The sequence below is a fragment of the Pelodiscus sinensis genome, chromosome 19 (genome assembly GCF_049634645.1).
Source record: "Pelodiscus sinensis isolate JC-2024 chromosome 19, ASM4963464v1, whole genome shotgun sequence".
In the NCBI taxonomy this organism is placed as follows: Eukaryota; Metazoa; Chordata; order Testudines; family Trionychidae; genus Pelodiscus; species Pelodiscus sinensis.
In genome coordinates this window covers 1,887,561-1,914,735 of record NC_134729.1, presented here as the reverse complement: position 1 = coordinate 1,914,735, position 27,175 = coordinate 1,887,561, and the positions used below count along the sequence as shown (strand labels likewise).

At 53.4% G+C, this 27,175-nt stretch overlaps 2 protein-coding genes across 3 annotated transcripts in view; both read left to right on the top strand.

Moving 5' to 3' along the window:
* The first annotated feature begins 3,166 nt into the window (after positions 1 to 3,166).
* LOC106731991 (uncharacterized) lies at positions 3,167 to 22,867 on the top strand. 2 transcript variants are annotated; one of them, XM_025184454.2, is made up of 4 exons: positions 3,167 to 3,359; positions 8,863 to 8,989; positions 10,833 to 11,332; positions 15,489 to 22,867. In XM_025184454.2, the coding sequence occupies exons 2-4, from the start codon at positions 8,878 to 8,880 to the stop codon at positions 15,582 to 15,584; spliced, it is 708 nt and encodes a 235-aa protein (XP_025040239.2). In that variant the 5' UTR covers positions 3,167 to 3,359; positions 8,863 to 8,877; the 3' UTR covers positions 15,585 to 22,867. The 2 variants fall into 2 exon arrangements, with proteins under 2 accessions (XP_025040239.2, XP_025040238.2); XM_025184453.2 differs by having other exon boundaries at positions 3,171 to 3,359; positions 8,867 to 8,989.
* Positions 22,868 to 23,596: 729 nt separating this feature from the next.
* SLC4A8 (solute carrier family 4 member 8) overlaps positions 23,597 to 27,175 on the top strand; it is a 76,630-nt gene continuing 73,051 nt past the window's right edge. Inside the window, exon 1 of the mRNA XM_075901677.1 lies at positions 23,597 to 23,784. Coding sequence (XP_075757792.1) covers positions 23,737 to 23,784 — 48 coding nt within the window. The 5' untranslated portion in view covers positions 23,597 to 23,736. The remainder of the gene's footprint in view (positions 23,785 to 27,175) is intronic.

The following is a 27,175-nucleotide window of genomic DNA, read 5'->3' as shown; positions in this document are numbered from 1 at the left end:
CTTGATGCAGGGTGCTCTAAGGTCCGAGTCCCTGGCGTTCCTAATGCTGGGCCTGCAGCTGGGCCCCCATTTCTCAATCTCCCATCGGGTCCTAACGAGCTGCTCTAGGGTCCCTACTGATTTTCTCAGCTAGTGGGTTGTGGCTGCCAGGGGGATGTCATGGAAAGCAATTGTGCGGTCCGGGGCATTGAACATTTTACTACGAGCTAAAGCAGGGGTGAGGCTGGTGGTGGGGTCCTGAGCCTCGGGGGCTAGATCCAGGTAGGCTGGGGGTCACATCTGGCCCCGGGGCCATAGGTTCCCCACCTGTGGTCCAAAGGAAGGAAAAATCTTACTCTGACATCCTTGCCTTTCAAGGACATATATTGTCTGCCAATGAGAGAGAAAGAAAGCAAGAAACTGGAGAGAGTCCAGAGAAGAGCAAGACAACAATTAAAAAGTTAGAAAACCTGACCCGTGAGGAAAGATTAAAAATCCAGGTAAGTTTAGTCTTGAGAAAAGAAGACTGATGGGGCGGGGAGAGGGGAGAATCTGAAAACAATCTTCAAATGTGTTAAGGGCTGGTATGGAGAGACCTGTCATCAATTCTTCTCTGTCCCCTGAAAGTAGGACAAGCAGGAATCGGCTTAGTCTGCAGCAAGGGGAGTTAAGGGCAGATATGAATAACTTCTTTCCAACTTTTTGGGTAGTTAAGCTCTGGCCTCCAAGGAACACTGTGGAGTTCTCATCAGTGGAAGTTTTTAAAGACAGCTTAGACAAACACTTGTCCCTCAGCATTGTGCTGAACCTGGCGACTTCTCAGTGGTCCTTCCGGCCCTCCAGTTCTAGAATTCTAGGAGATAGGCTTATCTCAAAGCATGGGAATTCCTGGTTAGTTAGCTAACTGGTTAAACAGGAAGTTCAACCAGTTAACCAATTAAGAAAGGGCGCACCAATTAAGAAGGGGAGCAGAGTTAAGCCACCGCAGAAAAACTCACCTCCAAGGGTGGAAGGAAATTGTCATTGTACTGTCCTGTTGAAATCAGTGAAACAGGGACAATTTCCATCAGTTGACCGTCTGCCCTCTAGTGTCCAACTTCAGGTAGAGCTTTGGTGGAGTTAAACGGGAATCAGAGCCACAGATGTTAGCAGGGAGTTTCAGGGGAATTTGAACTCTCTCAGTGCTGTAATTACCCAGATGTATTTACTGCTGCAAAGATTGCAAAGTCCCTTGACTTCCCCTGCTTACAGGCACTGATTCACCGCTACTAGCATGCACCGTAGTCTTCCATTCGGTCTGTTTTCTTTTGTAATGGATCAATGTGACATATTCTGTGCCGCATGGGCAGTACAAGAAGCTAACGGGTCTGCTCCTCTCTCTGGCACATCCAAGGGAAAAAAACAGGATAGAGAATGAGACAGAGAATATCGTATTGCCTCTTTATAAATCCATGGGACACCAACCTCTGGAATCCTGCATGCAGCTGTGGTCGCCTCCTCTCCAAAAAGATCTCTTGGCACTGGAAAAGGTTCAGAAACGGGCAGCAAAAGTGATGAGGGGTTTGGAACAGCTGCCAGATGAAGAGAGATTAAAAAGACTGGGCCTTTTCAGCTTAGAAAAGAGGAGACAAAGGGGGACAGGATAGAGGTCTATAAAATCACGATTGGAGTGGAAAAAGTGAATAAGGAAAAATTATTTACTTGTTTCTATCACATATGAACTAGAGGGTCACCCAGTATAATGAATAGGTAGCAGGTCTTCACACAGCACACAGTCAACCTGTGGAACTCCTTGCCAGAGGATGTGGTGGAGACCAAGACTTTAACAGGGTTCAGAAAAGAGCTAGATAAATTCATGGAGGATAGGTCCATCAATACTTATTAGCCAGGAGTAGTGTCTCTCGCCTCTGTTTGTCAGAGGCTGAGAATGGGCGACAGGGGAGGGATCACTGGATGATTCCCTGTTCTGTTTCCTCTGGAACACCTGGCATTGGCCGCTGCTGGTAGACAGGACATTGAGCAAGATGCCCCTTTGGTCTGACCCAGTCTGGCCAGTCTAATGTTCTTCTTGAAATGCCTTCTCCAAACTAGTCTTTGAAGCCTCTGTCTTCTTTGCAATCCTTTCCCCAGGCCCGTTTTCAACCCCACACGGGCAGTTGTTGGCTTACAGGGGCTGGGCAAGCTGCCCACATGCTGAACCGAGACCATTCATAATTCCTGGTTATTTGTAATTTTCAATGGACGGAATTGCAACTTGCTACCTCGTACAGTCCAGTCGGAATCCCCGCCCAAACTCTGTGGGGCAGGACTCTGTCCATTCGGTGGCTGTTAGAAGGTCCTGATTGTTCTGATCCAGGGCTTAAACCCCGGAGTCCCGTGCTGAGCGGCTGCCGTGTGACTTGCAGCCCCTGCCGGTTCAGCCCCGCTAGTTCCTCGGGAAGGGAACGCTGTGGTTTGCTTTGCACCAAGGCCCATTTTTAACACTAGATGGTGGTAGCCTCATGTCTCTCAGCACCAGGGAGATGCAGCTACGGCCGCTTCCATTGCAGCAAGAAAGTGCTGGCTTCTAGGAATCCAGTACAGCTGGCCTTGCTTTCCAGCTAAAAGCAGAGGGGAAAGTAAGGCGGGGAGGGGGCCTGGTGCGTTGCTCCAGCAAGAGCCAGTCTGGGGCCGGCTCTTTAAAAAGCTGCAGCCCTGGCCCAGATCCTGGAGGCCCATAAGGACTCCAGACAACAAACCGATGAGACCGCCGACACAAAGGCAGAGAGAGATGAAGTGACTTGCCAGAGGTCATGCAGCGGATCAGTGGCAGAGCCAGACACCTGGGGCTCAGAAGAGCTGGGCTAGTCCCAAAACTGGGCTACACTCACTCTACTGCCAGCCTCCCTCCGCAGGACCGGTGTGAGGCGTCTGCAGTCCTCCACACAGGGCCTTGCGCTTTATTTCGGGCCCTGCCTGCATGGGTGGTATGTCCTGAGGTGCCTCCCGACGCCGCTGGCTGCGCATGGCAGTGGCGCCCCCCCCAAGGGAGCTCCCGGCCAGTGGGAAAAGAGAAGGAGGCTGCCGCAGGTACCAGTGGAACTAGGCCCCGTTTGAACTAGATCCTGCAAAAACCACGCCGGCCCTGCCGCCTCCCTTCAAGGGCTCCAAGCTGATGGCAGAACCTACTTTGAAACCCTGGCTCTGTGCAGAACTGCCCCTTTAATTCACAGCGACTCTGTTTCCTGTTCCGGCGCCGGGCGGAGGCTGCACGCTGAGCGTCACGACGGAGGGGAAATTCCCTGGCCCCGAAGTTCTCCCTCTGAATTTCTGTGTCCACTGAAACTCGCAGGCCCAAATGCCCCACAACTGCACAGAGGCCCAGGAAAGGAGGAGACCAGGTATGTTCTTTCTGGAAGTCCAGCCCTTTGTCTCCAGGGATCAACACCCCTGAATTGACTGTCTAAGTTGGGGAGAAGGGAGAGACGCCGAGATTGTGGAAAGTGGTCAAGGGCCGCACTTTTTTATGGGGCGGGTGCAGGGTCTGGGACGGAGGTTGGGGGCTGAGGGGAGCTAGGAATACAGGACTGGGGTGCAGGAGGAGGTGTGGGGTGTGGGAGGGAGTTTGGGTGAAGGAGGGGGTTGTGACCTGGGCCAGGGGATTGGGGTGCAGGAATGGGGGAGGGGGTCTGGGTGCAGGAGAGGATTCTGGGGGTGGGGTACCTGGGAGGGAGTTGTGACCTGGGGTAGGGTGGTGCAGGATTGGGGGAGGGGGTCTGGGTGCAGGAGAGGATTCTGGGGGTGGGGTACCTGGGAGGGGGTTGTGACCTGGGCCAGGGGATTGGGGTGCAGGATTGGGGGAAGGGGTCTGGGTGCAGGAGAGGATTCTGGGGGTGGGGTACCTGGGAGGGGGTTGTGACCTGGGCCAGGGGATTGGGGGAGGGGGTCTGGGTGCAGGAGAGGATTCTGGGGGAGGGGTTCCTGGGAGGGGATTGTGACCTGGGGTAGGGGATTGGGGGAGGGGGTCTGGGTGCAGGAGAGGATTCTGGGGGAGGGGTTCCTGGGAGGGGGTTGTGACCTGGGGTAGGGGGGTGCAGAGGGGTTGGGTGGAGTCCCGAGGCAGGGAGTTGGGATTTGGGAGGGGTTGGGCTGCCAGGTGCAGACTCTGGCCAGGAGGCGGTTACCTAGGTGACTCCCGGCCAGCCGACCAGCGGGACCCTCAGGCAGGCTCCCTGCCTGTCAGCTTCCCGGCCAATAGGAGCGGAGAGATTGTGCTGGAGGCGGGGGCAGTGTGCAAAGCCACTTCCCTACACCTGGCGTGTGGCACAGAGCACCTCGTGGAACAACCAGCAGTGTGGGGCTGCCCCGTGGCTGAGGGTCCCAGTGGGGCGGGCTGAAGGGAAGGCTTGGCAGGCCGCATCCGGCCCGCCCTGGTATAAGGGGAAGGCTTTGTGCAAGGAAGAGAGAACCAGGCAGTCGGTGCGGATGCTGCAGTCTATAACTATCTTCTAACTCTGCCAAGTGGGGGGGGGGGGCACTGGCCCCCCCTCACTGTTATTAGCAGCATAGCTGATTGTGTCCCATCGTCACCTGGCGCATCTACCAAGGGATAGGTGGAAGAGGCAGGGCCGTCTGTCCGCTTCCCTGACTTGTACCAGAGCCGTGCGACTGATGCCTAAGAAGTCAGATCGGACCAGCCTGCTCCTTCGCCTGCAGGAGCTGAGGCCACAGTTGAAGCAGAAGCGGTCAGCCAAACGGGCACGCTGTTTGCTCGCTGGAGATCACTAATGGTTGGACATCCCCAGTCCAGCTCGCTCAGGACCGGACTAGTCAGGAATGAGGGATTTTGCCAAGGCAGGAGAGGTCTCCAGTCACTGGTTCCCCTCCCCCCACAACCTGCCACCAGTGCTTGTGTAACCGCCACTAGGTGGATTTGAACCTGGGATCTTGGGAGCGGAGTATAAGAGCCTCTACCCGCTGAGCTAAAAGCCACTTGATTCCCAGCCTGTCCTGTAGAGGTCTCTTGATCTTAACTGTTGCTGTGGGCTAGGGACCACTTGCATTGCTCAGTAACCACACTAGGGTTTGTTTATTCGGCAAAGGGAAATGAAGCCGCGATTTAAATAATCGCGGATTCATTTAAATTTAAATGGCTGCCGTGCTCTGCCGATCAGCTGTTTGTCGGCAGATCGGGGCAGTCTGGACGCTCCCCTGCCAACATGAAAGCCCTTTATCGACCTCTCCGGTAAACCTCATCCTACGAGGCATAACGGGGAGGTCAATAAAGGGCTTTCAGGTCGGCGTGGGAGTGTCCAGACTAGCGCGCTGAGCCGACAAACAGCTGATCAGCTGTTTGTCGGCTCAGCGCGGCAGCCATTTAAATTTAAATGAAGCCGCGATTATTTAAATCGCGGCTTCATTTCCCTCTGCCGATCAGCCTAATCTACATGGCTCCGTCGACGGAGCCATGTAGTTTAGACACACCTTGCAGCCCCTCTACCGCCAGCCCCTGCCGGCACCCTACCCACCTGGCAGGAACATCTGTTGCCGGATCAGAGACTCCTGGTTTGGAGAGGTACAACCTGTGCATGATTTTATACTGTGAGTAGCCAGCAAGTTGCATCTCAGATTAAAATTCCTAGCTACACAATTATCCCAGTTTTATTACAGTTACCGTTGGATATTAAATAGCAAAAAACGATTAAAGTTTTTCTTGAGTGAAACCAGTGTAATGAAGGCAGAATCAGTAATTAGCCCCCTTTTTAATTAACACTTTTTAAATAATTCACTGGCATATTATTGTATGAAATATGGATTAGGGATCTGTAACACATTCCTGGTGTTTGCTTCCCACGGGGTTCCTACAGTGTCTGCTTTGTCGCACGGTACATCTGAGATGGGTTTCTGCTTCTGTGGTGCAGTGCAGTGTCCACTGAAGTATTTTGTTATGTATTTTACTAGAAGACTCGTTGCTTGAGTCCTGCAGGGTTGGGGGGAGGGGGAGAGGGCTCAGAGCAGGAGTCTGGAGGTTTGTATCAGCTACAAACTTTATGAGTTTGATGAACTTGTTGAAATGGCTGATGAAATGCATCCTAGAATACTCAAGGAGCTGACAGAGGAGGTACAGGCAGTCCCCGGGTTACGTACAAGATAGGGACTGTAGGTTTGTTCTTAAGTTGAATTTGTATGTAAGTCGGAACTGGTATATATTGTAGGGGAAACTCTAGCCAAACATTTCTCCAGAGCTCAGTTTTATTCTCTCACCCCTCACTTCCCGCAGTCCTTTATTCTCAAGCTGAGGTGTCTGCTAAGAAAAGCCGCTCCGCGTCTCCCTGGTCTGCTGGGGCGGGGGGGGCGGGGGGGGGGGGCGCTAGCTTCGCGTCTCCCTGGTCTGCTGGGGGGAAGCAGCTAGTGCGGGGTTGCCTCACCCCGTTTGTAAGTAGGGATCCGATGTAAGTCGGATCCATGTAACCCGGGGACTGCCTGTATCTGAGCCTTTAGCTGTCATCTTTGAAAAATCATGGAAGTCAGGAGAGATTCCAGAAGTCTGGAAGAGGGCAAATCTAGTGCTCTTCTATAAAAAGGGAAATAAGAACAACCTGGGAAACTACAGACCAGACAGTTTAACTTCTGTGCCAGGAAAGATAATGGAGCAAGTAATGAAGGAATTCATCTGCAAACCCCTGGAAGATAATAAGGTGATAGGGAACAGCCAGCATGGATTTGTAAAGAACAGATCATGTCAAACCAGTCTGATAGCTTTCTTTGATAGGATAATGAGTCTTGTGGATAAGGGCGAAGCGGTGGGTGTGGTATACCTAGACTTTAGTAAGGCATTTGATATGGGTCTCGCATAATCTTCTTATCAATAAATTAGGCAAATACAACTTAGATGGGGCTACTATGAGGTGGGTGCATAACTGGCTGGATAACTGTTCTCAAAGTAGTTATTAACATTGGACTTTGGAATAGTGAGCTATTTTGAAATAGCGGGCTTGTTTAAAAGACACGGCATAGCTCTTTCGGGATAACAGAAGTATCCTGAAATAGTGCCGCAGTGTAAATGTACCCTATTTTCCCTTTTCCAGTCTTCTGGAACCTCTTCCGACTTCTGTGTGTCATCAGATGGATTAACTGAGCCCCTAATTAGGGAACTAGAGTTTAAACTTTCAGTGCAGAGCTGCAGGAAAAAAATGGGAAATTAAGACAAGCAGCAAAGCTGATTTGCATAGTTATGCTAATAGGGATGCATGAGTCCTTCAAACAAGAATTTACGTGGTAGGTGGCTGTGAGCATGGTTTTATTTCCTTCCTTCCCCCACCTAATAATTGGTGGAAACAGCAATGTCAACTCGGCGGTTAAACCAGGAGGATGGTGCTAGATACAATACAAGGATATTTTTCTTAGTGGCAAAACTGTTTTGTTATGGCGTCACGTGGGGGTCCTGAACTAGATTTCCCCTCACACCGTATGTTAGGGGGAGATTTTCAAAAGGCGCAACGGGCAGCTGAATTTTAAAAAAGAACAACCCATGCGCCTCGCTCCCATATAACAATCTTCCCTTTTGCCGTCTGTCTCCCTTTGCCACTGCACGGCCCCCCCATGGGAATACATAAGAACATAAGAACAGCCGTACTGGGTCAGACCAAAGGTCCATCTAGCCCAGTATCCTGTCTGCCCACAGTGGCCAGTGCCAGGTGCCCCGAAGGGGGTGGACCGAAGACAATGATCAAGCAATTTGTCTCATGCCATCCATCTCCAGCCTCTGACAAACAGAGGCCAGGGACACCATTTCTACCCCCTGGCTAATAGCCTTTTATGGACCTAACCTCCATGAATTTATCTAGCTTCTCTTTAAACTCTGTTATAGTTCTAGCCTTCACTCTGGCAAGGAGTTCCACAGGTTGACTATGCTCTGTGTGAAGAACTTTCGCTTATTAGTTTTAAACCTGCTACCCATTAATTTCATTTGGGGAGTGGGGGGTAAAATTCAGGACGCTCACAGGTGGATGGGAAGGTTTCATGAGTGATGCAAAAGTGACTTAGGAAGCAGCCCTAAACCTATCCGAATGATGATTTCATTGCATTCCCTCTTCAAATCCATGAGGAACCCCAGGCCTGCCAAGTTTAGCCTTTTGTAAGGGTAGTTCCAAACTTCCCTCTTTTTATTGCAAAGTGGCAGTATGGCCTAGTGGCTAGACAGCTGCGCTAAGCGTCAGAAGACCCCTGTGTGTCGTCCCACAACTACTAGGATCCTATTTTGGGCAACTTGCTTCCCCTTTCCTGGTGGGTTACAAGTGTATTGTTGAAGAAACTGCTTCTTATTGTGTGTTCATGCCAACGGCTCCCAACCTTTTCCAGCCTACGGACCTTGGTTCGTACTTCTTCAGCTCCCGCCCCCTCTGTCCCCTGCCCATCCAGGGAGGATATGGCAAGGGGGCTCTCGTGACCAAAGGCAGCTCCTGCCCCGGTATATTGCCCTTGGCCACGCACGGAGCCCTGGGGGAGAAGAAAAGAAAAGGAAAAGAAAAGTCAGGATCGGGCCTACTGCGGGATGGGGATGGGGAGGGGGGTGCGTAAGGGAGCGAGAGGACAAATGGTCACAAATTGCAAGTCCCGGGCAAGAGTCACCTGTAGGAAATTCCCAATCTGGCGGTGGACCTGGTCCTTACTTTTAAACTTTCAGCGGAATCCTTACAGTACCATCATGGACCACCAGGGGTCAGTGGCCACTGGTGGGGTACCACTGGCTTACACAGTGCGCGACGTCTGTCGCAATTCAAATAAAAACCCAATTGTATCCATTTCCGCAGCGGCTCCAAAAATACACTGCATGCCAGTGACAACCGGCCTCCGGTTCTTCCTCAGCAGTTTCAGGTCTAATCCGACTCTGTTTTCCCTGAGCCAGGTGCTGGAGGAATGGATGAAGCCTTTTTCCAGCTTTGCCAGGAATTCACGCGGCTGCAGGACTTATGTGCAAAGCAGGCCGAGCTTTTACAGGAGTTGGTGGCGACGCAGGAGCCCGTCCCTGGTAAGGAACGCTGCTTGCTCCGTGCTTCGGTTTCAGCCGGCGACGATTTCTGGCCAGGCGTAATGCTAAATCTAACCTGAAGGCACCTGCCTTTTAAGGGGAGTCTGCACGCAGCTGGTGTAACCCACACACCTAGAATAGTAATAGAAATGTAGCCGTGTTAGTCCTGTATTTTGCGTCAGCTACACCAGACTATGTAGCACTTTAAAGACTAACAAGATGGTTTATTAGATGATGAGTTTTCATGGGCCAGACCCACTTCCTCAGATCAAATAGTGGAAGAAAATAGTCACAGCCATATCATCTAATAAACCATCTTATTAGTCTTTAAAGTGCTACATAGTCCTGTATTTTGCCACACACCTAGGCTATGTCTACACTGGTTCCCTCTTGTGGAAGAGGAAATGTCACTTATTAGCATATATCATGTTCTCATTTGCATATTTTCTTCTGATCCTTTTTGCGAAGAGGTTTTTGCGCAGAAAAACTCAGTGTAGACAGGGCTGTTTTGTGCAAAAAAATCCTTTTGTGCAAGAACCCTTATTCCTCAAAAAATGAGGTTTACAGGTTCTTGCGCAAAAGGGTTTTTTTTGGCGCAAAACGGACCCATATACACAGCATTTTTTTGTGCAAAAACCTCTTCTGCAAAAAGCATTGGAAGAGAATATGCAAATGAAGCGCGAGAAATTGCTAATGAGCACTCCATTTGCGTTGCCTCTTCCACAAAAGAGAAGCAGTGTAGACATGCCCCTAATAAGGTTCACTGTCCCATTTGGGGGCACTTAGACAACATCTACACTATGAGTGTTTGTGGCAGAAAATATGCTAATGAGGAACTCATTAGCATAAGTTGGGATCTCATTTACATATTTTCTGCCGATCCGTTTTTGCGCTGGGGTTTTTTGCGCAAAAAACAAGCTGTGTGAACGTTTCCTTTTTACGCGGGATCAGTGTACCTCCTTTTTCGCGGCATAAAGATTTTGCACAAAAAGGGGGTTTCTGAGCAAAAATGAAACGTCCACACTGCTTGTTTTTGCGCAACCCCCCCCCAGCGCAAAACCGGAAATATGCAAATGAGATCATGATTTATGCTAATGAGTCCCTCATTAGCAGGGCTTGCCAAGCGGCGGCGAGCCCTGCTCGCCAGCTGCGCGGTTTCGCGCAGTTCTGCGCTCTGTACATGCGCAGATCATTCTGCACCGGCTCTTCCAGGTTGTAATCTACTCTCCACTGATTTGCATTCGTGCTTTGGTGTGGAGTCTTACCGTCGTTCCATAGGTGACGCAAGGCGAGGAAAGGCAGCTGGAATTGCATTAGCTTCTTCCTCATGCGCAGTCCGTTGACATGAGGGTGCATAAGAACGGCCACAGTGAGTCAGATCAAAGATCCATCTAGCCCAACGTCCCATCTGCCGACAGGGGCCAATGCCAGGTGCCCCGGAGGGAGTGAACAGAACAGGGAAGCATCAAGCGATCCAGCGATCCATCCCCTGTTCCCCATTCCCAGCTTCTAACAGAGGCTGACCATTCCTACCCATCCTGGCTAAAAGCCGTTGATGGACCTAACCTCCATGAACTTATCTAGCTCATTTTTTGCACCCTGTTAAAGTCCTGGTCTTCACAACATCCTCTGGCAAGGAGTTCCACAGGTTAACTGCGTGCTGCATGAAGAAAAACTTCCGTTGCTGCTGTAGAATCAATGCCTAGTTACCGGTGTTTGTCGGAGAGGGCGATGATTCACAATAGGAGAATGATACAGTGGGTTGATGGGGCGGGAGTGCAAACAAAGACAATAAGGTCCTTTCAGCCCCCTGGATGAGTGGCCCCTTTGTTTTCTTTTAAAGCCATGCCCATTTCGATGCCAATCCAGTGCACAGATGCCGGCGGGTTGGAGCAACCAGAGAGGAGCGTCCTCAAACAGCAAGTACCAAAGGCTGATGGCTCCGGCCTTCCCAACCCAACGATGCCTCCATGGCCCAACACCGGCGCTTTTTGGGGCCAGCTGCAAGACTCGTTTTCCCAGGTGGACATCACGTACCCACCCAGGGCTGATGCGGCAACGGTGTTTTTGAGCCGGCCTCGCCACACCCCTCCTGCGGGCAGGATCCCGGAGGGTGACCTGCCACTGGGAACGGACATGACGTTTCCCGCCTGGAACGCGGCCCAGGGAAAATCCACAGCCCCTCGCAGACCTCTGGAGCATGGGACCCTGCATCCGGAGGAGCTCGGTGCCTTCCCCAGCTTCCTGGATCTTTACAGAGCCCCCCAGGAGTTGCAGGTGGAAAGGGCTTCCCGTCGTGTGGCATGGAGCCAAGCGCCTATAGAAATACGCGGCCCCACACAGGTACAGCCGCGGGTTACGCAGCCCTATTGGTTAGTCATGTGATTGCTAGAAGACGTCCCCGGCATCGCTCGGGCCCTTCAAGGCAGGGGGATGGCGGTGGGGGGGGGGGGGGGGGTGCAGGAGTCAGGGCAGGGGGTTGGGTGTGGGGGGGACGTTCAGGGAAGAGGATGGGGGGTAGGAGTCAGGGCATGGGAGGGGGCTCAGGGCAGGGAGTGGGGGTGCAGGAGTCAGGGCAGGAGGTGGGGTGTGGGGGTGCTCAGGGAAGGGGGTGCAGGAGTCAGGGCAGGAGGTGGGGTGCGGGGGGTGCTCAGGGAAGGGGGTGCAGGAGTCAGGGCAGGAGGTGGGGTGCGGGGGGTGCTCAGGGAAGGGGGTGCAGGAGTCAGGGCAGGAGGTGGGGTGTGGGGGGTGCTCAGGGAAGGGGGTGCAGGAGTCAGGGCAGGAGGTGGGGTGTGGGGGTGCTCAGGGAAGGGGGTGCAGGAGTCAGGGCAGGAGGTGGGGTGTGGGGGGTGCTCAGGGAAGGGGGTGCAGGAGTCAGGGCAGGAGGTGGGGTGCGGGGGGTGCTCAGGGAAGGGGGTGCAGGAGTCAGGGCAGGAGGTGGGGTGTGGGGGGTGCTCAGGGAAGGGGGTGCAGGAGTCAGGGCAGGAGGTGGGGTGTGGGGGGTGCTCAGGGAAGGGGGTGCAGGAGTCAGGGCAGGAGGTGGGGTGTGGGGGGTGCTCAGGGAAGGGGGTGCAGGAGTCGGGGCATGGGTGGGGGGCTCAGGGCCGGGGGCGGGGAAAGCTCACTAGGGATGCCTGACAGTGCTGCAGCTGCCACCCCCGGCTCTTCGGGGGGGGGGGGGGCTGTGGCCCGGCCCAGCAGGCCCTCAGGGGGCTGAGTGGGGGGTGGGGCTGTGCAGCCCGGCCCTGGCCCCGGCAGATTCTCAGAGAGTGTGGGGGGGGGCGGGTGGCCCCCGGCAGTTTCTTGGTGGGAGGACGAGGCTGCTCTGGCTGGCCTAGCGGTGCTCCCGGGGCGGGGGTGGGTGGCAGGGGAGACACTTACCTGTGGCTGGCGCCGGCAATATGGAGAGCGCTGGCCCCAGCAGGCCACTGTCGTCTTGGTGAGGCCACGCCCCCCGTTCCCGTGGCCATGCTGCAGTATAACCGTCCCCTGTGCTCGCTGCCCCCTGTGGCCACTGACGAGCATAGCTGGCCCTTCTTTCAGCCCCCCTCCCCTTCTGTGATCTGGAAAACAATCGGAGTCCAGGCACATCCCGTTTTCCTGGCCCAGCCCAGCCCTGACCTGGCGTTAAGTTAGGACAAGAGGAAGCTGCCTCCTGAAATCGGTGATCCTGGCTCTTACCGTTTCGGAGGAGTTCTTGAACCAACGGACTCACAGATGGGCAGACGGACGCACAAACCCCCTAAAATACACAGATAGATAGCTCTGGCCCCAACCTGATTGCGCTAGGTGCTGTACAAACACGGAACAAAAAGACGGCCCTTTCTTTTATTGGTCTTGGAGCACCTAATAACTTTCAGCATCGCTACCCGCCCCCAACCGCCCTGCGAAAGAGGGAATGATGATTAGTTCCATTTTACAGAGGGGTCAGAAAAGGCCAATGACATACCCCAAAGTCTGGAGCACAAAGCCTTAAATCCAGATCTGTCAAGTCCTGGTCTAGACCCCCCTACCCAAGAGACCACCCTCTTTCTCCAAGAGATTACAGGGTTGGCCATACATGAGCATTTCCCCAGACATTTTTGGCCCAATTCTAATGAAAATAGGCTCTCACTTTTAGTTTGCCTACTCCAACCCGGCTCTGCCCTGAGGCTCCGCCCCCCACTCCACCCTTTCCCCCAAAGCCCCGCCTCTTTCTGCTCTTACTCTGTCTCCCCCCCTTGTCCCCCGAGACCCTGCCCTTGTTCTGGCTCTTCCTGCCTTTGCTCCACCTCCTCATGAGGCCCATGCTTGCTTGCTGCTCTCCTTCTTCCCCCCAGTCCCTCCCTGACTCCAATTAGCTGATGAGGGGTTCCACAGAACAGCAGATTGGCAATGGTACCCAGTCTTTATGATTGCTTCTTTCTTCCCCTCTCCGTCAATTGGTAGGTCTCTTCAGACTGCACACTTTTTGAGGGCAGGGTCCATTGTCTTGTTCGATATTAATGATCTGGATGAGGGGATGGATTGCACCCTCAGCAAGTTTGTGGATGACACTAAGCTGGGAGGAGAGGTAGATACGCCGGAGGGCAGGGACAGAGTCCAGAGTGACTTAGACAAATTGGAGGATTGGGCCACAAAAAATCGGATGAGGTTCAACAAGGACAAGCGTAGAGTCCTGCCCGTGGGATGGAAGAATCCCAAGTATTGTGACAGGCTGGGGACCGACTGGCTAAGTAGCAGTTCTGCAGAAAAGGACCTGGGGAGACAGTGGATGAGAAGCTGGACATGAGTCAACAGGGCGCCCTTGTAGCCAATAAAGCTAATGGCATATTAGGTTGCATTAAGAGGAGCATTGCCAGCAGATCCAGAGATGTGATTATTCCTCTTTACTCGGCTCTGGTGAGGCCACAGCTGGAGTATTGTGTCCAGTTCTGGGCCCCCAATTACAGGAAGGATGTGGACGCATTGGAGAGGGTCCAGCGAAGGGCAAGCAAAGTGATCAGGAGGCTGGAGCATATGACCTACGAGGAGAGGCTGAGGGAGTTGGGTCTGTTTAGTTTGCAGAAGAGACGAGTGAGGGGGGATTTGAGAGCAGCCTTCAACTTCCTGAAGGGAGGTTCCAAAGAGGCTGGAGAGAGGCTGTTCACAGTCGTGGCAGATGGCAGAACAAGGAGCAATGGGCTCAAGTTGCGGTGGGAGAGGTCCAGGTTGGATATTAGGAAAAACTATTTCCCTAGGAGGGGGGTGAAGCACTGGAATGGGTTCCCTAGGGAGGAGTGGAGTCTCCATCCCTACAGGTGTTTAAGTCCCAGCTTGACAAAGCCCTGGCTGGGTTGATTTAGTTGGGATTGGTCCTGCCTAGGGCAGGGGGCTGGACTTGATGACCTTCTAAGGTCTCTTCCAGCTCTATGGTTCTATGATTCTATGATTTGGACAGCTGCTAGTGCAAAGGGACCCAGGAGTAGGGCTTGTAGGCAGAATTCCCTATAAGTTATGCATTTGTGCCCCTCCTGAGAGATTCGCATGCCACCCAGCTCATTAGCAGAGCACTCACAGCTAAGTTTTGTTTCTACTGGTGGTGCACATTTACCCATGTCGTGGGGCACATAATAAAATTATTCCACACATGGATGGAAAAAGATTGGAGGGGACACTGCTCATAGGTGCTACGGGAGTACGAATCAATAATAGTGACAAGACAAATAGATGAACTAAACAAGGTGATGTCGTGGGGGACAGGGAGACGTTTATTGTAATACAAGCACGTTTTTGCCTCGTTTCCTTCACTTTGCCAAAAAATGGGACCTTGTTATAATGACATTCTGATGATGGAACTGTGAACAGTGGCAGCCTGGAATCGAGGTTATTTTATTTTAAAAAGGGGAAAAAATGGACGCGCCACATGTCCTGTAAAACCCAAATGTGCCTTATCGGCACTTCATAATCAAGCGGCGCAAAGGAAATTACAGAAGCTTTCCAATTGACCTTCTACAAAAGCCCTTTTATCACAGCGCGGCTTTGACAGAGACAGACACGCTCAAGTGCCATCAAGAGTAAGGGCAGGAGGGACCGTCCGGGGGAGGGGGAAGGGGTTGCTGAAGGAATTAAAGTGGGAAACAGAGGAGCTGCTCACCAGGACAAATCAGACTCACTGGATCTTAGGGGATGGGGATGGGAATGGGCCAACGTTGGCTTTCAACTCTCTTTGCACCTTCTGCTTTCTGTCTGCTCCAGGGCTCAGCATGGCTGCTCTGTCTTAAGGATAGCTGTATTGCTAGCTCCTCCTCCTGCCTGGGTCTGCCGTGCACCTGTTTTAACATAAGAATATAACATCAGAACGGTGAGACTAGGTTGGACCAAAGGTCCCTCCAGCACAGCATCCTGTCTGGCATCAATGCCAGATGTCCCCAGAGGGTGTGAACAGAACAGGGAATTCTCTGTCTTATTCTTTAATCCTTTCTTAATGCTTTCTGTGGGTTAAACCAGTCTTACCTCTTCCCCTTCAATCGTTTTCTAGACATCCTGGACGCCAGAATGGGCGGTAGAAGACAGCTCACTTGGCCACAGTGGGAATTTTGAACTCCAAGGGGACTCTGAATACACAGACCCGTGATTTTTGCCAGGCAACGCAAGGAGACTATCACGAGCTTCGCACGGCCCGTATCAAATAGGAGTGGTAACGTCACATGCTTGTAACCCCGCTTACCCAGGTTATATGCTTGTAACCCCACTTACCCAGAATGGTTTTCTGCCCCCTGGCATAACCCCTCACGGGCCTCGGTTGCCCATTGCTGGTTTGGACAAAAGTCTTCTTATTTCTTCCTTCCCTGTTTGCTTCAGACCCACACCCAGCAGAAATGGCTTCAATCTCCTCCCCTATCCATGCTGCTAGGCTACTCTGGACAACAATGAGAGGACGACATTGTAATTATGCTCCTTTGTGGTCCTGTGCTGCACGGCCTTGAGGGGAAGATTCACACAGGGTTGTGTTCCTGGCAGCAGTGTCAGAAAACCAGCTCGGGGGGAGTGGCAGTAAATTGGTCTGGTAGGACGTTCTAGCGGGCATGGGGGAAGCGGAGAATCTGCCAGGAGGAAAAGGCTGGATCTTTTCTGTTTTAGAAGTCAGCGTAGTACATTTGATTAAAAATAAAGCACAGATGGATTTTCCCCAGGAACGAAATTCATCTTCAGTGTGTTGCTGAGTGACAGTCTCTTGTATATGAAGTTATACTGGTTAGACATCCCGGATCTGGCACCTCAGCATCCAGATGAGGGATTTTGCCATACCAAGAGAGGTAATTTCTGCCTGCCCCCTGCTGTCAGCTCCATCCCCTGCTGTCGGCTCCATCCCCTGCTCTGCTGCCCCACCAGCTCCCACAGGCAGCCTCGCTGAGCCGCATGCTGGGTTCCCCCTCCCCTACATCATGCTGGTCTCCTCCCTTGCATTGGGCCAGCCTCCCGGCCCCATGCCCTTTGCAGTGCTGCAGGATGCTCTGATCCTGGACCACGGAGGTTGCCGGACCAGAGCGCCCCGGTTTATAGACGTGCGGCCTGTCGTACAATAGCAAGGAGCGCTTGGAGGGATTGTGTTGAGTAGGGGTTCATGCCAGCATGGGTTTGCGGGGTGTGGCACAACATCTGTAGTATCCCAGGCTCCTTGTCTCCTTTCCGAGTTGCCACGTCAACAAGCCACTTTGGTGCATGCCGAACATTGCGCGTGCGCGTCACGGCCTAGCCGTCGGCAGTGCTGCTCAGATGTGTCACTAGTTGCACGCTCGCTCCCTACCTGAGTCACAGGCCCCGCCACGCGCCGTGAAAACTAACGCGACTCCTTCGGGCTTTGTTACCTTTTTAAATGTCATGCTGCAAGGAGCCGTGAGTCACCCTGGCTCGGCAGATGGTCGGCAGGGACATAAAATTAAAAAAAAAAAAATCGAGTGGTTTTCACGGGCATGAAAATCCCTTTGCTCCCTAAATAACCATAAGTGTTGCGTGTTTGTCTAACTGCCGAGGGTGTAGGTGGCTTCTCACGCTACTCGGCTGGGTTGAACTCACTGAAATGGACGGGGTATCACTTCTGAATAAGCCCATGTTGGCTGGTGCGTGCACGTTCCATGCATAGAATGTGCGATACCCTCCCTAAGATACTGCTCTTACCGCTGGATGTGTTATGGATGCTGCGGCTCACATGGGTTAATACAGAAACAAGCCTGAGAGCTGACCGGTAATCGGCTGAGCACCGGGGAATGGCGTTGTGGATGCAACACTTGTCAGGTGTTTGTGGGAAGGTGAGATTCCCGTTGCAGTCTCTATGCCAAAGGAGAAATGGATGCAAATCAGACATCGGACATGGTAACACACGCAAATCTGGAGGGGAACATTTTAACCTGCCTGGGTGCTCGATCGTGGATTTAAAAGCAGCCGTTCTTCTCCAAAGGAATTTCACCAGCCAATTACAGAGAGAGACGGCAGAACTGGAATTCATCGGCAGATTCGACACAGTCACCCTGGGCTTGAATAAATACATTAATTAGTTAATGCACTACAAAGCCAGTTTCCCCTGCCTTTAACATCCGCATTGTCCCATCAAAAGCTATGTTTGGGACACATCCAGCCGACTTGATTAGCTTAGTTAGCCCTACAATTGGCAGGCACTTTTTTTTCCCGTTATAAAATACTTGATATCTGTTATTTCTCTCCAGCTCATCATCTGACATTCCCTCCCCCCCCCCCCGAAAATATCTGTCAAAAAAATTGTTTTGAAAATGGCAAAGTGGAAAATTTCGGCTTTTCGTTAGAAAAGTGAAACTCAATTTGGTTTTTTTTTCTGTCAATTTTCTGATAAGCAACAAAAAAATTTCAGCTGAAAATTTGTTTGCTCAGCTGCGTTTCAGCAAAAAGTCAAACATTTTCAAAGTGAGCGGACATTTTATGCAATTTTTTTCATTTGATCTCCCCTCCTCTCCTCCCCCCTCCCCGTTGCAATTTTTCTCTTGGTAAAAAAATTCCAAAGGAAAATTTTCAACCAGGGCAGTTTATATCCCTGTCAGTTCACCAGATGTGCCTTGAAATGGCCACTGGTCACTTGGATCAGACCATAATGTAACTATTTACTAGCCAGATTAGCTTTCAGCATCTCCTCCATCCTTGGCCAATTTGGCCCTGCAATCAGGTAGGTCTCAAACAGCTGGTGGTTTTTGAGACATGTCGGGCCCTACCAAATTCACAGCCATGCAAAACGCACCGCGGACCATGAAATCTAGCCTTGAAGTGCTTTTACCATACACTCTGCAGATTTCACGGGGGAGAGCTGCGTTTTTCCAATTGGGGATTCTGACCAAAAGGGAGTTGCAGGGGAATCACAAGATTATTGGGGGGGGTCACAGTATTACCCCCCTTATTTCTGCACTGCCTTCAGAGCTGGGTTCCTGGCCAGCAGCTGCTGCTCTCCAGTTGCCCAGCTCGGAAGGCAGTGCTGCTGCCAGCAGCCATGCAGAAGGAATAATAGCAGAGCTGTGATCCCTCCTAACGCTTCTGTAGTTCTAAGAGGAGGGGTCACGGTGAGGACTGGGCAGCTCTAAGGACTGACTGCCCTTGTCCTTGTCCCTTCCAACCTTGGCCCCGCCCCTTCCACCCTTGGCTCCTCCCCTTGACCGCCTTGCTGCCTTTGATTGGTTCCAGGAATTCTTTCAGGGTCCAAAAAGGGCAATCAACATCAGTTTCTCGCCACTTATCATATAATCCTATCTGGTCATCTGCCACTTTATAGGAAATCCATAATGGGTCTGTTAATTACTAATTTACCGAGTTACATTCCATTTTCAGCTTCCGGTAAGCCACGGGAAGATTAATGTTTCCTCGCACCATTTCATTAGCAAATGAATACGAACCTGGCCCGTACACAGACAATATCCATTTTTAATCTGTTTTATAACTAAAAAAAAAAAAAAGCAGTGTCATTGGAAGAGTTACAGCTAAAGCCATATAAGGTGGAAGCCTGGCTCTTGGCGAATGTTTTTAAAAGCTACTTTTGAAAGCCCCAAAGTTCCATCTGGCATAAGAAGGGGATTTCTAAGGGCTGTGATGGACAGAAAGTGAGACTAGATGAGGGCAGAAGTAAGGAAGCTTGGGGTTAAGGAGGCAGCGGTAGATGTGATACATCTTGGCTTTAATAAGGCGTTTGATATAATCTCCCATGACCTTCTCTTAAGACAAACTAGGGAAATGTGGCCTTGACAAACTTGCTATAAGGAGCCTTTAACGGGGTCAGCACTCACCCCCTGCAAGCGCCCCCGTTTGGCCAAGTGTGGGTTCTTGCACTACCTCGATGTTAAATGCCTTGCAGCCAAGACCTACAGCCTTGTGTGAAGGCACCAACCGCTTCCAGGGTACACCTCTGCCTGGAGCCCACCCCGGTGCCCTCTGTCGAGTGTCTCTCTGAGTCCAGTCCAGTCTCTCAATCTGCATCCCCATTCGGTAGGTTTCTCCGCCTGGCGACAATGTTCTAAGAGCTCCCCACTCTGAGCTGTCCCTGGTCCTGCCAGCCAGCTCCCTTGACCTTCTCCCTGCCAGGTCTGGGCTACAACTGAGCTACTGCTAGTCCTGCAGCTCCTCTTGTAGTCCCTCCTGGCTCCTGATTGGCTGGTTTCCTCCTAGACCCTCTAGCCACCTGGAGGGCTTCTCTATGGTCCTTTTGGCCATTACAGGGCCATACTTGGAGAGAGTTTTCAATGTTTCGCAGCAGGGGGGGCGGACAGAATTGCCAGGTCCCTGGACAAGGTGAGGAGTGACTCCATGCTCCTGGAAGGGGCGGGGCCTTGGCCAGAAGGGGAGGGGCTGGGGCAGCCAGCCCTTAACGCTGCCAGACATGATGCCGTCTGGGGCTCAAGTGCTGATTTAAAGGGCCGAGGACTTTGGCCACCACTGCTGCAGCCCTGGGCCTCTTTGAATTACCGGGCCCCAGGGCAGTTGCCCGTTGGCAAGCGGGGAGGGCATATCATGGGTCTGGTTCCATTCAAGATCACCATCAATGCTTTGGATAATGACGTAGAGAAACCACTCGAAAAGTCTGTGGATGATACCACGCTGGGAGAGGTTGCCAGTGCTTTGGGGGGCAGGGTTAGCCTTCGAAATGCTCTTGGCCAACTGGAGAAATGGTCAGAAATAACTCGGAGCCCATTCAAGAAGGAGAAAGGGGAAGTCCTGTATTTAGGAAGGAAATAATGAAGTGCACAAATTGAAAACGGGAAATGTCTGCCGAGGAAGGAATGCAGAGAGACAAGGTGGGGGAGGTAATATCTTTTATTGAACCAACGTCTGTCGATGAGAGAGACAAGCTTTTGAGATTACTCAGCGCTCTTCTTCAGGTCTGAGAAATTCACTCAGCTGTCCCTGTGAATCGCAGAGGAAGCAGCATGGCAGAAAAGGATCGGAGGTTATAGCGGATCACAAATAAAATGAGAGTTAGCAGCGTAATACAATTGCATAAAAAGGCAACCATCATTCTAGGATGGTAAGAACATAAGAATGGCCAGATGGGGTCAGACCAAAGGTCCATCCAGCTCAGTGTCCTGTCAGCCCACAATGGCCAATGCCAGGTGCTCCAGAGGAAGTGAACAGGAAATCATCAAGTGATCCTTTTCCTGTCATCCATTTCCAGCCTCAGACAAACAGAGGCCAGGAACACCATTCCTGCCCATCCTGGCTAGTAGCGATTGATGGACCCAACCTCCATGAATCTATCTAGCTCTTTTTTGAACCCTGTTATAGTTTTGGCCTTCACCATATCCTCTGGCAAGGAGTTCCACAGGTTGACTGTGCATTGTGTGGAAAAAAGTACTTCCTGTTGTTTGTTTTAAACCTGCTACCAAATCATTTCATTTGGTGACCCCTAGTTCTTAGGTGATGGGAAGGAGTAAATAACTCGTCTTTATTCACTTTTTCCACACAAGTCATGATTGTATAGACTTCTATCCTATCCCCCCTCCAGGAGTGTTGTAAGGAAGAGACGAGATATAACTCTTCCACCATATTCAGTCCTGAAATGTCTCATCTGGAGTCTTGTGTCCAATTCTGGTCCCTGCGCTTCGGGAAAAGAGTGGACAAAAAGGAGAAAGTATAGAGGAGAGCAACAAAAATGCTTAAAGGGCTAGAAAACATGACCTACAAGAGAAGATTGACAAAAAATGGGTTGGTTTGGTCTGGAAGACTGAGGGGAAATGATAACAGTCTTCAAGGGCGTGGTTATCAATTGCGCTTATACACTGAGGACATTCGAAGAAGGCACGGTCTCAAATCGCAATAAAGGAGATTAAGGTTGAACATTAGGAAAAACTCCCTAATTGTCCTGGTCATTAAGTAGGCACGAACCCTGCAGCTCCTAGGGCCCCCGGTTCACCATTCCTGGCCAATGGGAGTGGCAGGAAACAATGACCCGGTCTGTGTCACATCTCCCATTGGCTGGGAACTGTGTTTGGCTGCAAGTTCGATACCCCTGGCCTACATAAATTTAAGTCCTGCCTCGGTGCAGGGGACCGAACTAGAGGTCGCTTCTAGTCCTACATTTTAAGATTCCATCACCACATTTCTATGGCTTTCCAAGCACAGAATCTGCATCTTAAAAAAAATTTATAAAAGCCACCTGGCTCGTACACATGGATTTATGGTTTTTCTCCTGATTTCATGAGCATAGGTCTCTTTCCCGTAGCATTATGACTCAAACTCCCAAGCTACCATTCTATGATTCACATCTCCAAAAAGACAATGTGTTGCCAAGTGGCGTACACAAAATAGACTCTGCTTCATATATCTGCATTCGAAGGAGCTATGTTTCATTATTTTTTTCTCAGGGTTTGATCCAACTGCCATGAATTTTAAGAGATGATGGATCAGGTCTTCAATGAATAATTGGGAATATGGATGTAAGTTACAATTAGAGATGAGTGAATAGGCGTTCTTTTTTTTTTTTTTTGGTTTGGTGACCCAACTGAAAAATGTAAATAAATACATAGAATATTTTGGGTCACATTGAAATTGATTTTTTTTTTTACCTAAACAGGTAAACAACCAAGCAAGCAGATCCAAAAAGAGCCCCATTTGCTTTGGGTGGAGCAAGATATTTTGTTTGGCCCACGCTATTTTTTTCATTGTTGGTTTTGTTGAGTTCCTTTTTCTGGCATTTTTAAACTCTTTCCATTTTCCTTGACACACCGATCTAGCTCACTTTCGAAATGGAACACGACCTTGAAATAAAACGTCACGTGTCATTTAAAAACCTGATAACCAACTTTCTTTTTTACCTCATTTTTTATTCATCGGGGATTATTTGCACACCTGACCTGAAATCTTGAATCGTTTTGGTCATCCTAAGAGTGCATTTTTCAGTGAATAAGCTATGCCTTAAAGAAAGAAGGAGACCGTGCTACTAGGCGAGCAAACTTCTGAGCTGAATGGTGCTGGAAATGAGTAGCTTTGCTCCTAAAAAAATACGCGGAGTATACTCGGAACAAGGGTGTAGGGGACCTAATATGAAGGTGGGGGGAGTTTGGAGGGGAAGGCATCCCCCGATCTCCTTTCCCCCAAGTAATATCACCAAGACATTTGAGACAATCTGGCATTCCACAGGCAAACAAATTGAGTTGCTGTGTGGCTGTATTTTTTCCTAACTCCATCTCTGGCAGGTAAGGGTTAGCAGCAGGGGAGTTTGGGGTGGGCAGGTGGATTTCCACGGACTCCATCGGAGGCAGGGAAAACACTTCAGCTCACCCGCCAGCAAAAAGCTTTAGGGTCCCCTCCCCACATATTCCCTTTCTCCTCCATCTAGGAACCAGAACAGGAATCTCCCTCCTTCCTATCCCACCTCTCCATCCCTCTTTCCTCCTTCATTTGCCTCCTTGTATTTCCATTAGCCACTTCCACATCCTCCTCCTTCTTATCCCTCGCCTGCAACTTGCCCCCTCTCCTGCCTCTGCGCCTTTGTGCTCTCCTCCTTCCCCCTGCACCCCACATCTTCTCCCCCTCCCCCACAGCCCTTCTGCTCCCACCTCTCACCTCCCCCGCTCACCTTTCCCCTTTATCCCCCATGTGTCCCAACCTGTATCCCCTCCACCCCATGCTCTGCCCTATACCCCAACCCCCACATCCCCTCCCCCTGCAACCTCCACTTCCCCCTCCCTCTTTTCCCCCTTGCAGCCTCATCTTCCCCCCAATAATCTCCACCTGTCTCCTCCTTCTCGCCCCTCCCTCTTCAGCCCTCCCCTCCACCTGTCTCCTCCCATGTGCATCTCCCATGTCTGCCGGCTCCTCTCCCTGTCCCTTCCCCCTGTCCTCCCCCTTCACCTGTCCCCTTCCCCTCCTCCCCTGCACCTGTCCCCTCTCCCCTCCCTTCCACCTGCCCCCTTCTCCCTCTCCCCTCCACCTGTCCCCTCCCCCTCATCTCCCTGCACCTGTCTCCTCTCCCCTCCCTTCCACCTGTCCCCTCCCCCTCCATCCCCCTCCACCTGTCCCCTCCACATGCATCTCCCTCCCCTCCTCCGCCCCACCCCGTGCCCCTCCCCCGCATCCCCATCTCTCCCCTCCCCCTGCAGCCCGCCCCTCCCCCTCCCGCTGCCTCCTCCCCTCCCCGCGCCCCTCCGCTGCTCTGCCCCCTCCACGCCGCTCGCCGCCGGGACTGGCTGCCGGCGGGGCTGGGGGAGCCGGGCGAGGCCGGCGGGGGGGAGGGGGCGCGCAGCGGAGCTCGGCGGGGCTCGGAGCCGCCTGGCCCAGCCATGCCCGCGGGCAGCACCGAGCCGGACGGCCTCATCCTCAGCTACCAGGTGCGGGCCGGGCCGCCGCGGGGATGGGCGGGGGGACCGGTCCTTGCTGCAGCCGGGCCGGGCCGGGCCGAGCCGGGGGAGCTGCGGCTGCTGCTCACTGCGGCAGAGCCATTTCCTAGCGCTGGGAGAGGGGTCTGACTCCGGATTCGGGGGGCTGGCGGGGGGGGGGGTCTCACTCCGGAGCGGGGGGTTGGCGGGGGGGGGGGGTCTGACTTCGGATTCGGAGGGCTGGCGGGGGGTCTGACTCCGGAGCGGGGGGGCTGGCGGGGGGTCTGACTCCGGATTCGGGGGACTGGCGGGGGGACTGACTCCGGAGTGGGGGGTTGGCGGGGGGAGTCTGACTCCGGGCTGGCGGGGGGTCTGACTCCGGAGTGAGGGGTTGGCGGGGGGGTCTGACTCCGGATTCGGGGGGCTGGCGAGGGGTCTGACTCCGGATTCGGAGGGCTGGCGGGGGGTCTGACTACGGAACGGGGGAGCTGGCGGGGGGTCTGACTCCGGATTCAGGGACTGGCGGAGGGGTCTGACTTCGGATTGGGAAGGTTTGCGGGGCGTCTGACTCCGGAGTGCCTGGCTTGTGGGGATCTGACTCCAGAGTGTGGGGGGGGGGGGGGGGGGAAGGTTGCGGATGATCTGACTCCGCATTCGGGGGCTTGTGTGGGTTTGACTCCGCATTCGGCGGGATTGTGGAGCTATGACTTTTGAGGGGGGCGGCCTTCGGGGCTCTGACTCTGGGGGGGGGGGGAGGGCTTGTGGAGGTATGACTCCGGAGAAGGGGGTTTGCGGGGGGGGGGGGTCTGACTCCGGAGTGGGTGTTTGCGGGATGTGTGAACTGCTGCTGCCCGGGAGGGGAGGGGTGACCAGATCCCCCTCCCCTCTCTACCCCCCCTATTGCACAGAGCTGCCCACCTTGTGGGGTGGGGTATGCACAGCTAGGCCTGGGGGCTGATAGGGGAGACCAATTCCCCCTCCCCTCTTTGCTGAGAGCTGTCCGCAGGCACCTCTCTGGGGTGGGAGTTGAGTTGTACCTAGCCACAGCCTGGGAGGCAGGGGGGAGGGGAAAGGGGAGGCCACCCCCCTCCCTTCCCCGCCCCATCTGCAGGGAGCTGTCCAGATGCAGGCATGGGGGGGAGAGGGGAAGGCTAGTATACATCGCTATTGCCCCGGGGGGGGGGGGGGTAAGAGGAGACCCAATCCCACCTCTCCCCTTCCCTCCAGATGCCCTCTCCTTGCTGGGGGGGGGGGAGTTTACCCAGCTGCTGCCCCTCGGAGGAGAGGGGAGAGCAGCCCCCCCTCCCATGCTGAGAGCTGTCCAACTTGCTTTGGGGAGGAGGGGGGCAAGTCCGGACCATGTCCGGGCGGGGGGGTGTCCAAGGAGCCCTGCCCTACCCCTACAGCCCTGTCCAGACCCACTGACCTTTGGGCGAGGGAGACCAACCACGACCTCGGTGGTGGAAGAGCCCTTTTATCCCCCCCCGGCCCCCGTGGCCCACACACACTTGAGGGTGGGATCCGACCCCTCTCCCCGGCTGGCCCCCTGGGGCTGCCTCTGGGAACCAGCCAGGTGCCTAGGGCAGACTTTCAGGGAGCCATCCAAGCCAGTGCAAGCGGATGCTCTGGGTCAGCTGGGGGTGGGGGGCTGTGCCTGGTGGCAGAGGATTTGGACACCCTGAAACTGCAGCTGACTGTATCCGGGGAAGATCCCAGATGTCTCATTTCTCCCTTGCCGAGGGGCCAGGGAGAGCAGCAGGAGAGCGAATGGCCGATGGGTATTTTAACCCCCCCGCGTTTCCCCCTCTGGTCAGGGTACGGTGTCCGGGATTTACACATCAGCTGGAGGGCTGCTCCCAATTCCCTCCGGATTATTCTGTTCTGGTTGGCTGTTGGCCATCTGGCCCCAACCCAACCCAGGGGAGGTGGGACTTGAACCCACGGCCCTGTCCTCCCTATCGCCGGGAAGCATTTGCATAACTGTCGCCCCCCGTGGGCCCTTCCCTAGGCAGCAGATGCTGCCCCCAAAGAGCTGGCAGGCGGAACAGAGGAACCAGACAGCCGAAGTGATCTCTTCAAGGTCACGCGGCGGCCGAGCCATCCGCAGAGGCCTGCTCCTCCGAGCCCCTCGCTAAGTCCCTCATGACAGTGCCGAAGCTGCGATTTGCCACGTCCCCCCCCCCCCAGGGCAGGACCAGGAGTAATCAGCTTCGTTTGCAGCAGGGAGGCTTCAAGGAAAACGTCCCGAGTCTCGTCGTGAGGCGGTGGGATGGGCTGGCGAGGGAGACTGTGCGGTCCCAGTCTGCCGGCGGTGGGACACAACTGTTTGGACAGGCGCCTGGCGGGGAGGGTCTGGGGACGGGGGATCCTGCCTCAGTTCGGGGGATGGATGAGATCACTCCCGAGGTCCCTTCCAGCAGAGCGTAGCTGTGACGCGATCACTCGAGTCTTTTCCATCCAGGGACGGATTTTTTCCCGTCCACGTGTGAACGTTGCCGCCAGTAGCCCCGGAACGATGGCCTGGGGGGGTTGTGGACTCTCTAACACTGCAGATATTTAAGAGCAGGTTGGACAGACCCCTGCCAGGGATGGTCTAGAGCAGAGGTTCCCAACCTTTTCGGGCACACGGCTCTCTTCTCCATTTGGTTAAATTTCACGGAACCCGGCTCCCCGGGGGAGGAAAAAAAAAGCAAAGGAAAAGAAAAGTAAGGTGGGCCCGATTCTTCCTTTTACACTTTCCACGGCCCCCCTGAAGTACCGCTGCGGATCACAGGTTGGGAACCACGGGGCTCGTGGGTGCTCGGTCCTGCCGTGACTGGGCTTGGGGACCTCTCGTGGGAAAGTGGCAGGATTCTGTGTGTGATGATCTGCGAGGCAGAGGTGGCACGCCAACGGCCTTAAGTCCCAGGACGGGTTCTGCCGGGGTAGCTCCGCCAGAGCAAGCAAACAAGGAACCGAACACACGATAGATGGGGCCTGCCAGGACGGAGAAACGAGTTTCTAGGAGACCTCTTGGTTCCCAGCTTTTTTCTCTGGGGCCTCCTGGAGAAAGGTTCCCTCGCGGCTGCCTGCTTATACCTGGCGGGAGGAGGGAGCATGCACAGCGCCTAGCTACAAACCCTCTCTCTCGGATTCGCCGCTCCTCAGCGGAGCCAATCAAGCAGGGGGTGGAAACGCCAGCTGGGCAGGAAGTGATGCTGGGGATAACTGAGGGTTTCCCCAGGGATACGCTGGATCTCCGCATGCCGATGCTCATCCAGGTTTTCCCATCTCCTGGCTCACCCGCAGGGGTGGTGGGTGACCCCCCTGGGAGAAGGCAAGTCCAGTCGCCTCTTCTGGCCAAGGCTCCACCCCATAAGAGGGAAACCCCCTGAGGGGCCCTGCAGACCAGGGGAGCCAAGGT

What these genes read in the sequence shown, in the direction of transcription:
- LOC106731991 (XM_025184453.2), top strand. Translation starts at nt 3,317, where the DNA reads ATGCCCCACAACTGCACAGAGGCCCAGGAAAGGAGGAGACCAG. An exon ending in CCAGGAAAGGAGGAGACCAG is followed by an intron (nt 3,360 to 8,866) that starts GTATGTTCTTTC and finishes TCCCTGAGCCAG; the next exon opens with GTGCTGGAGGAATGGATGAA. An exon ending in GACGCAGGAGCCCGTCCCTG is followed by an intron (nt 8,990 to 10,832) that starts GTAAGGAACGCT and finishes TTTCTTTTAAAG; the next exon opens with CCATGCCCATTTCGATGCCA.